We start from the raw sequence: 12,378 nt of genomic DNA, 5'->3' as shown, positions 1-12,378 counted from the left end.
CATTTAAGGGGCATCTTGACAAATATATGAATAGGATGGGAATAGAAGGATACGGACCCAGGAAGTGTAGAAGATTGTAGTTTAGTCGGGCAGTATGGTCGGCACGGGCTTGGAGGGCCGAAGGGCCTGTTCCTGTGCTGTACATTTCTTTGTATAGGTTGTGGGTTTGGAAGGTGCTATCAAAGGAGCCTTGGTGAGATGTGCAGGACATCTTGTAGATGGTACACACTACCTCCACTATGCATTGGTGATGGAGGGAGGGAATGTTGAAGGTGGTGGAATGGGTGCCAATCAAGATTTAAAAAAATTAATTTGTTCTTTGGATGTGGGTGTTGCTGTCCATGTGGGCTGCTTTTTATTTGGATGATGTTGAGCTTCTTGAGTGTTGCTCAAGTTGCACTCACCCAAACATGTGGAGAATATTCCATCACACTCCTGACTTGTGCCTTGTAGATGGTGGCCAGGCTTTGGAGAGTCAGGGGGCATGCTATTTGCCACAGAACTCCCAGCCTCTGACCTGTAGCCACAGTATTTATATGGCTGGTTCTTATAAGCATGGACGTTAGTATTGGGGGCTCAATCTGTAAATTTGGAAAAGACATTACGATCTGTGTGAGTGATAGCAGTGTAGATTAACCCCTTTTGCTTCAGGCAGATCTTTATCTGTTTGGAGGTTGTGCTTAAATTGGCAATTGATGTATAACTTGGACAAGTGCAATCTTATGCATGTTGGTGGGCCAAATACGAAACGTCGTTGTCTTTACCCGAACAGATGCCACAGTGTGGCGAATAGGGGATTTTCACAGTAACTTCAATGCAGTGTTAATGTAAGCATACTTGTGACACTAATAACGATTATTATTACTTGGCTGTCCCTTGCTTTAAGAATGGTGCCTACTCGGGGTCATGGGTTTCTGCCATGGGTCTTCATGTGGCTGAGCAGGATCATTTTTGACCCATATATCTTTGGGCACATGGATCTGGATGTTGCATGCAGTAGTGGGATTCGGAATGTAGAATTTCCTTCCTTTTCTGCTGTTGCTCTGCCTCATTATGACATGCAACTTGATGAATGACTTGTCGTCTTTGAATGCTGGTTGTCCTGGCTTCCATATTCCTACACCCCTCAGGGAAAAGCCTTTTGAAAATGTAGGAAACAAAGGAATCTGGGCATTCTAGAGCCTCCATTACTGAAGGCTCATGAGTAGTGCTGTGAAACGATAGCTGGAGCAAATAGAATGTTGAGGTACACCCATGGAACAGTTGAAAACAAGATGAGGCAGACTATATGTCCTAGTACAAGACCTTGGTCAGGAATACCATGTCCAGTTTTGGGCTTCTCACATGGTGAGTGATATTGAGTCTTTGGAAGCACCAGTGATTATAAAGCACCTTGACTGGCAAGATTGTACCATAGAAAATCGAGCAAGAATAGGTCATTTGGCTCCCCGAGTAGACTCCACCATTTAACTAGATCATAGCTGATGATCGCTCTCAAAAACATTTTCTCTCACTATCCCATATCACGCGATATCTTTACCATCTGGAAATCTATCGATCTCTGTCTTGAATATGCTCAATGACTGAGCCTCCACACCCCTCTGGAGTAGAGAACTTAAAGGTTCACCTCCGAGGAGGTTGCCTCGTGTCGACCATCAGTTAGTTGAAACATCCTTCCTGCACCTACCCTGTCGTTCCCAATAAAAATTTTGTATGCTTCAATGAGATCGTCTCTTATCCTTCTAAACTCAAGAGATTATAGGCCCAGTCTCCTCACTGGATAAAAGATAGGCTAAAAGACTTGGCATTCTATACTAGAGCGAAGCTTAGACTAAAGGGTGATCTGATTGAGGTTTTGAAGATAATGAAGGATCGTTTCTGTTCAAATTAATAGTTTGTTCCAATTAAATAGTTAAGGGAGGACTGGGAATCCCACTTCTAAATCATATAAGGCCAGATCTTGGTCAGATGTCAGGTGATGGTTCTTTTCCGAAAGAATACTGATCCTCTGGGACAGGTCTGGTGTTGTGGGCCCTGATTCACTGAATTGCTTCAGTCAAGAGCTGAATCTGTGTCTCCTTGGGGTGGGCACCACTTCCTTTGGAAAAGAAAAAGTAGGTACTGCAAGGAATTCATGGCCATATGGTCTAGTTTTTTGTGGGGCAGGGGGAGGGGTGGTGGTGGTCATGGGCCATGTATCCCAAAGAGGAACGCAGCACAGAAATTTACCTCTTAATTGGAGACAGAGCTTCTTCCCTGTTTAATGCATTTGTTTGGACTTATTTTCAGATTCAGGATAAGAAGGCTAATGCTCTTTACAGTCGGACGATATTGCCTTTATATCTAAAGAAGTGGAAAATATTTGTCAGTGAAAAGAAATGCTTGGATAAGATGAAAGAGACTGCATGGGAGTTTCACAGGTACTGTCCAAGTTCTTTCTAGAGGCTTTTTATCCTATTTGCCTCCTGCAATCCTGAATGTACCAAGTTCTGTGAGGCCCATGTAGCTGTTTTTTGTAAACTGGAAAGTAATTTGACTGTAGGGACATCACGGCTGAGCTTGGTCAGCCCTTCATCGGATGTCCCCACTAATATTTCATTGGTGGGGAGTGGGAGGGGAAGGGATGGTGAAATCTCTGGTGATCTTCAGCTCTTAATACAGTAAAATCAATAATGTCTCAACCTTTAGGGAAGCACGGTAGCACAGTGGGTAGCACTGTGGCTTCACAGCACCAGGGTCCCAGGTTTGATTCGCTGCTGGGTCTGTGCGGAGTCTGCACGTTCTCCCCGTGTCTGCGTGGGATTCCTCCGGGATCTCCGGTTTAAGCCCACAGTCCAAAGATGTGCAGGTTAGGTGCATTGGCCATGCTAAATTGCCCTTAGTGTCCAAAAAGGTCAGGAGGGGTTATTGGGTTACGGGGATAGGGTGGAAGTGAGGGCTTAAGTGAGTTGGTGCAGACTCGATGGGCCGAAAGGCCTCCTTCTGCACTGTATGTTCTATGTTCTTCACCTGGACTGAAATCAGCTCGCTTGGCACAGACTGGGGATCAATTTGGGACTTTCCTGTTCTTTTTTAAAAAAAATTTGAGTACCCAATTCATTTTTTCCAATTAAGGGGTAATTTAGTGTGGCCAATCCACCTAACCTGCACATCTTTGGATTGTGGGGGCGAAACCCATGCAAACACGGGGAGAATGTGCATCTCCACACGGACGGCGACCCAGAGCCGGGATCGAACCTGTGACCTTGGCACCGTGAGGCAGCAATGCTAACCACTGCGCCACCGTGCTGCCCTGGCTTTCCTGTTCTTAAATAAAAATGTAAAATTCTAGAAATATTCAACAGCTCTGGCTGTATCTGTGGTGAGAGAAATCGAGTTAATGTTTCAAATCGACGATCTTTCATCAGAATTGGGAAAAGTTAAGGATGTGAGAGTTTTAAAGCACTTTAAAGCACTTTATGGGGTGAGATGGAGAAAACTAACACAAAGGTCTGTGAGAGGTTGGAAAGCAGGAGAGATCAATTGGCAAAAGGGATGATTTTGCAAGGCAAAAGGAGATGGTAACGCAGCAATTATAGAAATAAAAGATGGATCTTGAGGAGTTGTAAATGGGGAAGGCAAAATAATCACAAACAATAGCTGCCCAAAATACACATAAGAACAAAACACGGGGCAGCACGGTAGCACAGTGGTTAACACAGTTTCTTTCACAGCTCCAGGGTCCCAGGTTCGATTCCCGGTTTGGGTCACTGTCTGTGTGGAGTCTGCACGTTCTCCCCATGTCTGCGTGGGTTTCCTCCGGGTGTTCCGGTTTTCTTTCACAGTCCAAAGATGTGCAGGTTAGGTGGATTGGCCATGCTAAATTGCTCTTAGTGTTCAAAAAGGTGAGGTGAGGTTACTGGGTTAAGGGGATAGGTTGGAGGCATGGGCTTGGGTAGGGTGCTCATTTCAAGGGCCGGTGCAGGTTCGATGGGCCGAATGGCCTCCTTCTGCACTGTAAATTCTATGATTCTATGACGAGAGAAAAATCAAAAAAAGGTAAAGGGAATGGGGGACAGCAAATGTGATCTGAAATTATTCAACTTAATGTTAAGATTGGATGGTTGCCTGTACCTCATGCGTACGCTGCACTTTGTTGTCACAGTGTTCGAAGCGAAGGTTATAGTGGAATGGAGAATTAAAATGACAAGCAACCGGAAGCTCTGCGTCAAGTTTTGGGGCTGGCTGGACGTGTCTTACAAAATGGTTCACCAAGACTGCATTTGGACTCCTCAACAGATAGAGGGTGGGATTGTGAGCAGTGAATAAAGTACGCTAAATTGAAAAAAGGATAAATAAGATACTTGGTAGGACAGAACTTGAATGTTTTCTGAAATAAGAAACTCCATGCGTTCGCCATGACAACGCCTCGACCAATCAAAGCCAACTTGCCAACCATCAATCACCTTTTTCTCCTGTGGTATAAGTGTTTGTGACTGTCGTGAGAATGTTGCTTTAAGAAATGTTTGGCTGCTCATTACTGCGGTGATGTCAGAGTGTGGGTGGAACTGGGCTGTCTGTCAGCTTTTTACTTTCATTTTAGGCTGTTTGCTGCAGAGTGTGTTTTAGTTTCGTTTTCAGTGTTGGAGCTGAAGCCAGACAGAGCAGGTGTACTGTTGATCTCTCTGCCATGAAAAGATTATCTCTTGATCATTTGGTGAATTCAGAATTATAAATGTACAAAAAATCCAATTGCTTGAGCTGCTTGATGTGGGAGCTGGCAGATCCCATTGCGAGCTGCAGCGACCACATCTGCAGTAAGTGTTGGCTGCTCGAAGAGCTCCGGCTCAGAGTTGATGAGCTGGGGTCTGAGCTTCAAACACTGAGGCACATCCGGGAGGGGGAGACTTACCTGGACACTGTGTTTCAGGAGGCAGTCACACCTGTCAGAGTAAGTAGTTTAAATCCTGCCAGTGGCCAGGGACAGCAGGGTGTGACTGCAAGTCAGGCAGGTAAAGGGAACCAGCAGTCAGGAACTCAGGAGCCTCAGCCCTTGACTCTGTCCAACAGGTATGAGGCACTTGCTCCCTGTGTGGATGGCGAACAGGGCTGCAGGAAGGATGAGTCAGCTGACCAAGGCACCATGGTTCAGTCGGCCATTCAAGGGGAGGGAGTAAATAGGCAAGTTGTAGTTGTAGGGGATTCTATTATCAGGGGGATAGATAGTATCCTTTGTGAGCAGGATAAAGAGTCCCGCATGGTATGTTGCCTGCCCGGTGCTAGGGTGCGGGACATCTCTGACCGGCTTGAAAGGATACTGGAGAGGGAGGGGGAGGATCCAGTTGTTGTGGTCCATGTCGGTACCAACAACATAGGCAAGTCTAGGAAAGAGGACCTGTTTAGAGATTATAAAGAGCTAGGATTCAAATTAAAAACAGGTCCTCAAGGGTCATAATCTCCGGATTACTGCCCGAGCCACGTGCAAATTGGCATAGGGAGGCAAGAATAAGGGAAGTTAACACGTGGCTGAAAGAGTGGTGTGGGAAAGAGGGGTTCCTTTTCATGGGACACTGGCATCAGTTTTGGGACAGGAGGGACCTATACCGTTGGGATGGTCTCCACCTGAACCGAGCTGGGACCAGTGTTATGGCGAAAAGAATAAATAGGGTGGTCAATAGGACTTTAAACTAAAGATTGGGGGGAAGGGAAAGTCAGGGAACCAAGAGGTGAAGTAATCAGTGGGAAGCGTAGCTGCTTAGGAATACAAAAAAGCACGAAAAGACAAAACTCAGGAGAGGTTACGATAGTCCCCATCCCACAAAATATGACACAGTGTATGGAAAGGCTCAGTAAACCAAGGTCCACCACACTAAGAAAATAAAAAGGGACGGTCAATAGAGAATTAAAGGTGCTATATTTAAATGCGCGCAGTGTACGGAACAAGGTAGATCAGCTTGTGGCCCAGATTGTGACTGGCAGGTATGATGTGGTAGGCATCACAGAGACATGGTTGCAGGGGGTTCAGGACTGGCATTTAAACATCCAGGGATTCACAACCTATCGAAAAGACAGGGAGGTGGGCAGAGGGGGCGGGGTTGCCTTGTTAATTAGGAATGAAATTAAATCAATAGCACTAAATGACATAGGGTCAGATGATGGTGGAGTCTGTGTGGGTAGAGTTGAGGAACCACAAAGGCAAAAAAACCATAATGGGAGTTATGTACAGGCCTCCTAACAGTGGTCGGGACCGGGGGCACAAAATGCACCACGAAATAGAAAGTGCATGTCAGAAAGGCAAGGTCACAGTGATCATGGGGGACTTCAATATGCAGGTGGACTGGGTAAATAATGCTGCCAGTGGACCCAAGGAAAGGGAATTCATTGAATGTTTACAGGAGGGCTTTTTGGAACAGCTTGTGACGGAGCCCACGAGGGAACAGGCCATTCTGGACTTAGTGTTATGTAATGAGCCAGACTTGATTAAAGATCTTAAAGTAAGGGAGCACATAGGAGGCAGTGATCATAATATGGTCGAATTCAATCTCCAATTTGAAAGAAAGAAGGTAGAATCAGATGTAAAGGTGTTACAGTTAAATAAAGGTAACTACAAGAATTGTTAGAATTCTTTGAAGAGATAACAAATAGGTTAGACCAAGGAGAGCCAATGGATGTTATCTATCTTGACTTCCAAAAGGCCTTTGATAAGGTGCCTCACGGGAGACTGCTGAGTAAAATAAGGGCCCATGGTATTCGAGGCAAGGTACTAACATGGATTGACGATTGGCTGTCAGGCAGAAGGCAGAGAGTTGGGATAAATGGTTCTTTTTCGGAATGGCAACCGGTGACGAGTGGTGTCCCGCAGGGTTCAGTGTTGGGGCCACAGCTGTTCTCTTTATATATTAACGATCTAGATGACGGGACTGGGGGCATTCTGGCTAAGTTTGCCGATGATACAAAGATAGGTGGAGGGGCAGGTAGTATGGAGGAGGTGGGGAGGCTGCAGAAAGATTTAGACAGTTTAGGAGAGTGGTCCAAGAAATGGCTGATGAAATTCAACGTGGGCAAGTGCGAGGTCTTGCACTTTGGAAAAAAGAATAGAGGCATGGACTATTTTCTAAAAGGTGACAAAATTCATAATGCTGAAGTGCAAAGGGACTTGGGAGTCCTAGTCCAGGATTCTCTAAAGGTAAACTTGCAGGTTGAGTCCGTAATTAAGAAAGCAAATGCAATGTTGTCATTCATCTCAAGAGGCTTGGAATATAAAATCAGGGATGTACTTCTGAAGCTTTATAAAGCATTAGTTAGGCCCCATTTAGAATACTGTAAGCAATTTTGGGCCCCACACCTCACGAAGGACATACTGGCACTGGAGCGGGTCCAGCGGAGATTCACACGGATGATCCCAGGAATGGTAGGCCTAACATACGATGAACGTCTGAGGATCCTGGGATTATATTCATTGGAGTTTAGGAGGTTGAGGGGAGATCTAATAGAAACTTACAAGATAATGAATGGCTTAGATAGGGTGGATGTAGGGAAGTTGTTTCCATTAGCAGGGGAGACTAGGACCCCGGGGCACAGCCTTAGAATAAAAGGGAGTCACTTTAGAACAGAGATGAGGAGAAATTTCTTCAGCCAGAGAGTGGTGGGTCTGTGGAATTCATTGGCACAGAGGGCGGTGGAGGCCGGGACGTTGAGTGTCTTTAAGACAGAAGTTGATAAATTCTTGATTTCTCGAGGAATTAAGGGCTATGGAGAGAGAGCGGGTAAATGGAGTTGAAATCAGCCATGATTGAATGGTGGAGTGGACTCGATGGGCCGAATGACCTTACTTCCGCTCCTATGTCTTATGGTCTTATGGTACTCAGTAGTGAGTGTAAACCTAATGTGCTTCTGTTAAAAGGTGTTCTTTTGTTTTCTGGATGTTGTTTGTGAAGTTATTAAGGATTATATGGCAATAGACACTTAGTGTTGTATTCTTTGGGGGTTGGATTTGAATTAATGGTTGCTAAGATGTTGACTGTATGTTTTAAAAAGGTTAACTTGAGTTCATAGAATAAACATTGTTTTGCTTTAAAAAATACTTTTCCATTTCTGCTGTACCACACCTGTATAGTGGGCCGTGTGCTCCCCATACCACAATCTATTAAAAGCTGTTGGTCAGGTGAACTCCATGATACACTTTGGGGTTCTCTAAACCCTGGCCCATAACAGTGACTCTCTGAAATTTGACATTCCTATGTTTGTCCTGATGGGTGCAAGATGTTAATGTCTCTCTTCACAATAGTCAAGTACGATAGTCACTATTTGAACAGGGGGATGTGTTTTGGGGATGTTGAGAAGGAAGGAGATAAATGGGAAGGTGCTGTATGTCCTACACTTGTATGGGAGGGCACCATAATAAGGGGAGGAGGAATTGGGGGTTCGATAGAATTGGACCAGAGATTTGGGAAAGGAATGGTCCTTTCACAATGAGGGGAAGGGAGGGGAAGATGTGTTTTGAAGTGGAATCACACTGGAGGTGGCAGAAATGGTGATGGATGATCTGTTGTGTGTGGAACCAGGTGGTGGTGATGGTGATGGTGGTGGGGGGCAGAGGGGGAGAAGAAGGTGAGGACAAGGGTAACCCTATCATGATTCTGGGCACCTGACCATGACCCAATGCCTCCTGTTGGGAATTAATAATGGTGAGGGCAGGTGTAATCTCAACTTTGTTATCCTTGCTGACACAGCTAGCGCTCAAATATAAATAATAACCACTGATGAGCTACCGAAGGGCTTGGTACCAGTGGATGATAACCGTGCAAGGAGCCATAGCCTTTGGAAGAGAAAGTATTTGGAGATGATGGGTAAGTCCTGAAAAAGGGGACATACCTTTAAAATTGGAATTAAAATTAGAGAAGAAATAATATCGGAAAGTATTTATTTTCACCAAGGCAAGGAGAAATCTGGAACACTATCTCCAAAAAGAGTTAATTGAAAAAGTTAATTGAAAATTTCAAAACTGAGATAGCTTAATTTGTGTTAAATTAGACAATTACCCAAGTTGGGTAAAAGGAGTTGAGATACAGATCAGCCATGACAGGATTGAGGTGTTCAAACAATTCATTTGAGTCAGAACTCCAATGGATTCACCACAATGGCTTGTGAAGGACACTGCCCAGGTACCTACCCAACAAAACTGTATGACTGTTCATTACCATAAACTATAAGATCTAACTTACTGCCTTCATAGAGAGACAGTGCTGAAACTGACATTTTACACTTGGTGGGAGAAGATGGATCGTCAGCGTGAGAATCGAATGACCGAAAGACTGGTAAATATACCTTCATCCTTTGAACTGTCAATCATAAGTGAAGGTAACAAAATAAACTTTCTGAATTATACTGTTCGGGGGATCTGTTCAGTTGTCAAATTGGCCTGGGGAAATAGATTAATTGAGGCCGCAGTGAAACAGATTGGGCAGCACGGTGGCACAGTGGTTAGCATTGCTGCCTACGGCGCTGAGGACCCGGGTTCGAATCCCGGCCCTGGGTCACTGGCCGTGTGGAGTTTGCACATTCTCCCCGTGTTTGCTTGGGTTTCACCCCCACAACCCAAAGATGTGCAGGATAGGTGGATTGGCCACGCTAAATTGCCCCATAATTGGGAAAAAAAAATAATTGGGTATTCTAAATTTATAGAAAAATAGATTAATGAGTGAGTGTAAGTGTTGAACTAATTACGTTGTCAGCCTTGGCTCAGTGAACAGCCCACTCTGTTATAGACTTGGGTTCCGAATCCAGGTGGACACAGCAGTGCGGCACTGTCAGAGATTCTGTCTTTTGGATGTAATTTTGAGCTGCGATCCATTTGTCCCCTCGGGTGGGAGTAAAAGAGCTTACAACACTACTGGAAGTGCCAGGGGAGTTCTCCCAGCATCCTGACCAACATCTATTGCTCATCCAGCAGCAACATAACAGATGATTTGGTCATTGATCTCATTGCTGAATTTGGGAATTTTGTATCTACAATTGGCTGCCACATTTCCATTACAGTGTGATTACAATTAGCGACTGAGGTTCAGAAATGACTCCGTAGCTGTGAAAGTGGTTTGTGAGGGGAGCCATGTTTTATTCCAGCTACTCCAGTTTCTATTTGATAAAACTTGTGCTTATGAAAAGCCTTTAATGTAATAAAACATCCCAAGACACTTCACAGGAGTGCTATAAAGCAGCGTTTGACATGTTCGGCCACATTAGAGCAGATTAAAGGGAAGTTAGAGATGGGACAAGGATTGAGAGGTTAAGGGTTTTTTTTTTTGAGGAGAGGGGTAATGTGAGAAGATTTGAAGGAGGGGTGAGAACCCCTTAAGCGAGAGAACCATTAACAATATCAGCTAATGTGGATCCCAGGAAGGGAAACTCGTGTATCATTGGGAGGGAATTGATAGAAATATTTCTATTTCTGCAGGCTGTGATTCATTCTGTTCGTTCCATGTTTTTGCGGTATTGGTGGAGCTGGCGTGAGAAGACTGCCATCTGCCTGGAGGAGAAAGAGAAGGAGGCCATGGCTACAGATCACTTTAGACAGCAGCTACTGCTCAAATCTGTAAACTTTTGGAGAGAGACTGCAGCTGAGCAGAAAGCAGAGTATGTTTTTTTAAAAAATTGTTACTGACGTTTCCTTAGTCAACTGAACTTAATATTTGGTATGTAATGGCTGAGTAGTAAATGAATCTTGTGGTGGAACAAGGAGTTACATAGATCCCAGCTTTGTGCTCATTCTATATTGAGTTAACTGGCCTGATAGAGTGGTATAGTTAGGTCCCACTTAAGACGACTGTCCAATATGTGGTGCTGAAACGTATGTGAGCATGTGTGGGCATCAGGTAATATAGCTTAGTCTGTGGTCCCCTTATGCTCAAATAGCCTGATTCTTGCTTTCTAAGCTCTCACATAAAGGATGGCTACTTGTGTAAGATGCTGGAGGCTTGTTGGGGTTCATAAGATTATACTGCAGAGCGAGCTGTGTTTTCAAGGAAGGTGAGAAAACTGAGTAAAACCAGCAGCTGTTTACAAATGTATATTTCTCAAAATGTCTTCTTAATGCCACCAAAAAGGTGGCACTCCAACAATTCATATTAATATTAAACAGTGTCCTGCAGTCAGTAACGCAGTGAAGCAGTCCGGAAACCGTGTCCTGCAGTCAGTTCTAGTTTGAAAAAAATTAACTAAGAAGCACTAGGGATAAGTAAAAGTCAGAGCCAGCATAATAAAGTAAAGTGATGACTTCCGCTGGTGACCATGGAGTGATTGGTCACGTAAAGGGCTGTTCCTGTTCAAAGTCACAGAAAAGGGCTCTTTTCACGCAGATCCGGGTGGAATGTTGATGAAAAGGCGTAGGTGAATGTTAGAGGAGTAGTTTACCCCTGGAATGGTATGTCTTCTGATCACCGGACCTGGCAGAAAACAGTGAGAGATTTGGCTGGAAAGTTGAAACAGTCTTGTGCTTCACAGACAGTCTCTTCCAGCATGCAGGCAGGGGAGGGGCAAGCTGTAAGGCCCCAGATACAGGAACTGATTACTTTTATCAAGGAGGAATTCCATAAACAGAGGAAAGAAATGCATGAGGATCATGCAAAGGCCATTGCAGAAGCTGTGGCACCCCTGAAGAGTACTTTGGAGCGGATGGAGAGGTGTTTGGAGGTGCAGGGGTCACAGATTTGGGAGATTGAAGGAGTAATCTCGGACCACAGCGATCGTGTGGTGGCTCTGGAGGCGGAGGTGGGGCTCCTAGGAGACCTTTGTAAAACGCTGAGGGCAAAGGTTGAGGAGCAGGAGAATACCTCGAGAAGAAAGAACCTGCGAATAGTGGGCCTGTCTGAAGGAGTGGAAGGTGTGAGTGCCACGAGGTACGTCTCAAAGATGCTGGTGGGACTGGTGGCAGAAGGGGTGCTAGATGAGGCACCTGAAGTGGACCGAGCGCATAGGTCTCTGAGGCAAAAGCCTAGAGCTGGGGAGCCGCTGAGGGCGGCGATCGCGAGACTCCATAAATTTGTGGAGAAAGAGAAAATTCTACGGTGGGCCAGGGAGAAGCGTAGCTGCGACTTGGAGGGAAATAACGTCCGGATTTATCAGGACATCGGAGCCGAGTTGGCAAAACAGCAGGCAGGTTTCAACAAGGCCAAGGCGGTGCTGTACCGGCGGCAGATCAGGTTTGGGGTGCTCTACCCGGCGAAATTATGGGTGACGTTCGGAGGCCGGGAGTATTATTTTGAGACCCCAGAAGCGGCCGAAGACTACTTTAAGGAGCATAAACTGGGGGTGAACTGAGTGGACAATGCTTGGGAACTGGGGTGCTGGCACTATGTAATGGTCGAGAGCAGAGGCCGGGATGGAGGTTTGACTCGGGGTTGT

At 45.3% G+C, this 12,378-nt stretch overlaps 1 protein-coding gene across 5 annotated transcripts in view; it reads left to right on the top strand.

Annotated features, from left to right (window-relative positions):
- The window catches only part of sfi1 (SFI1 centrin binding protein), a 290,590-nt gene that overhangs the window by 130,705 nt on the left and 147,507 nt on the right, over window positions 1-12,378 (top strand). For all 5 annotated transcript variants that reach the window (XM_072498737.1, XM_072498720.1, XM_072498747.1 and 2 more), the window contains 3 exons: window positions 2,290-2,420; window positions 9,215-9,296; window positions 10,433-10,611. In XM_072498737.1, the coding sequence (XP_072354838.1) occupies window positions 2,290-2,420; window positions 9,215-9,296; window positions 10,433-10,611 (392 nt within the window). The remainder of the gene's footprint in view (window positions 1-2,289; window positions 2,421-9,214; window positions 9,297-10,432; window positions 10,612-12,378) is intronic.

This window comes from Scyliorhinus torazame, chromosome 1, assembly GCF_047496885.1.
Source record: "Scyliorhinus torazame isolate Kashiwa2021f chromosome 1, sScyTor2.1, whole genome shotgun sequence".
NCBI classification, from domain to species: domain Eukaryota; kingdom Metazoa; phylum Chordata; class Chondrichthyes; order Carcharhiniformes; family Scyliorhinidae; genus Scyliorhinus; species Scyliorhinus torazame.
Note: the sequence above shows the minus strand (reverse complement) of the source record. Positions and strands in the feature narration are given on the sequence as shown.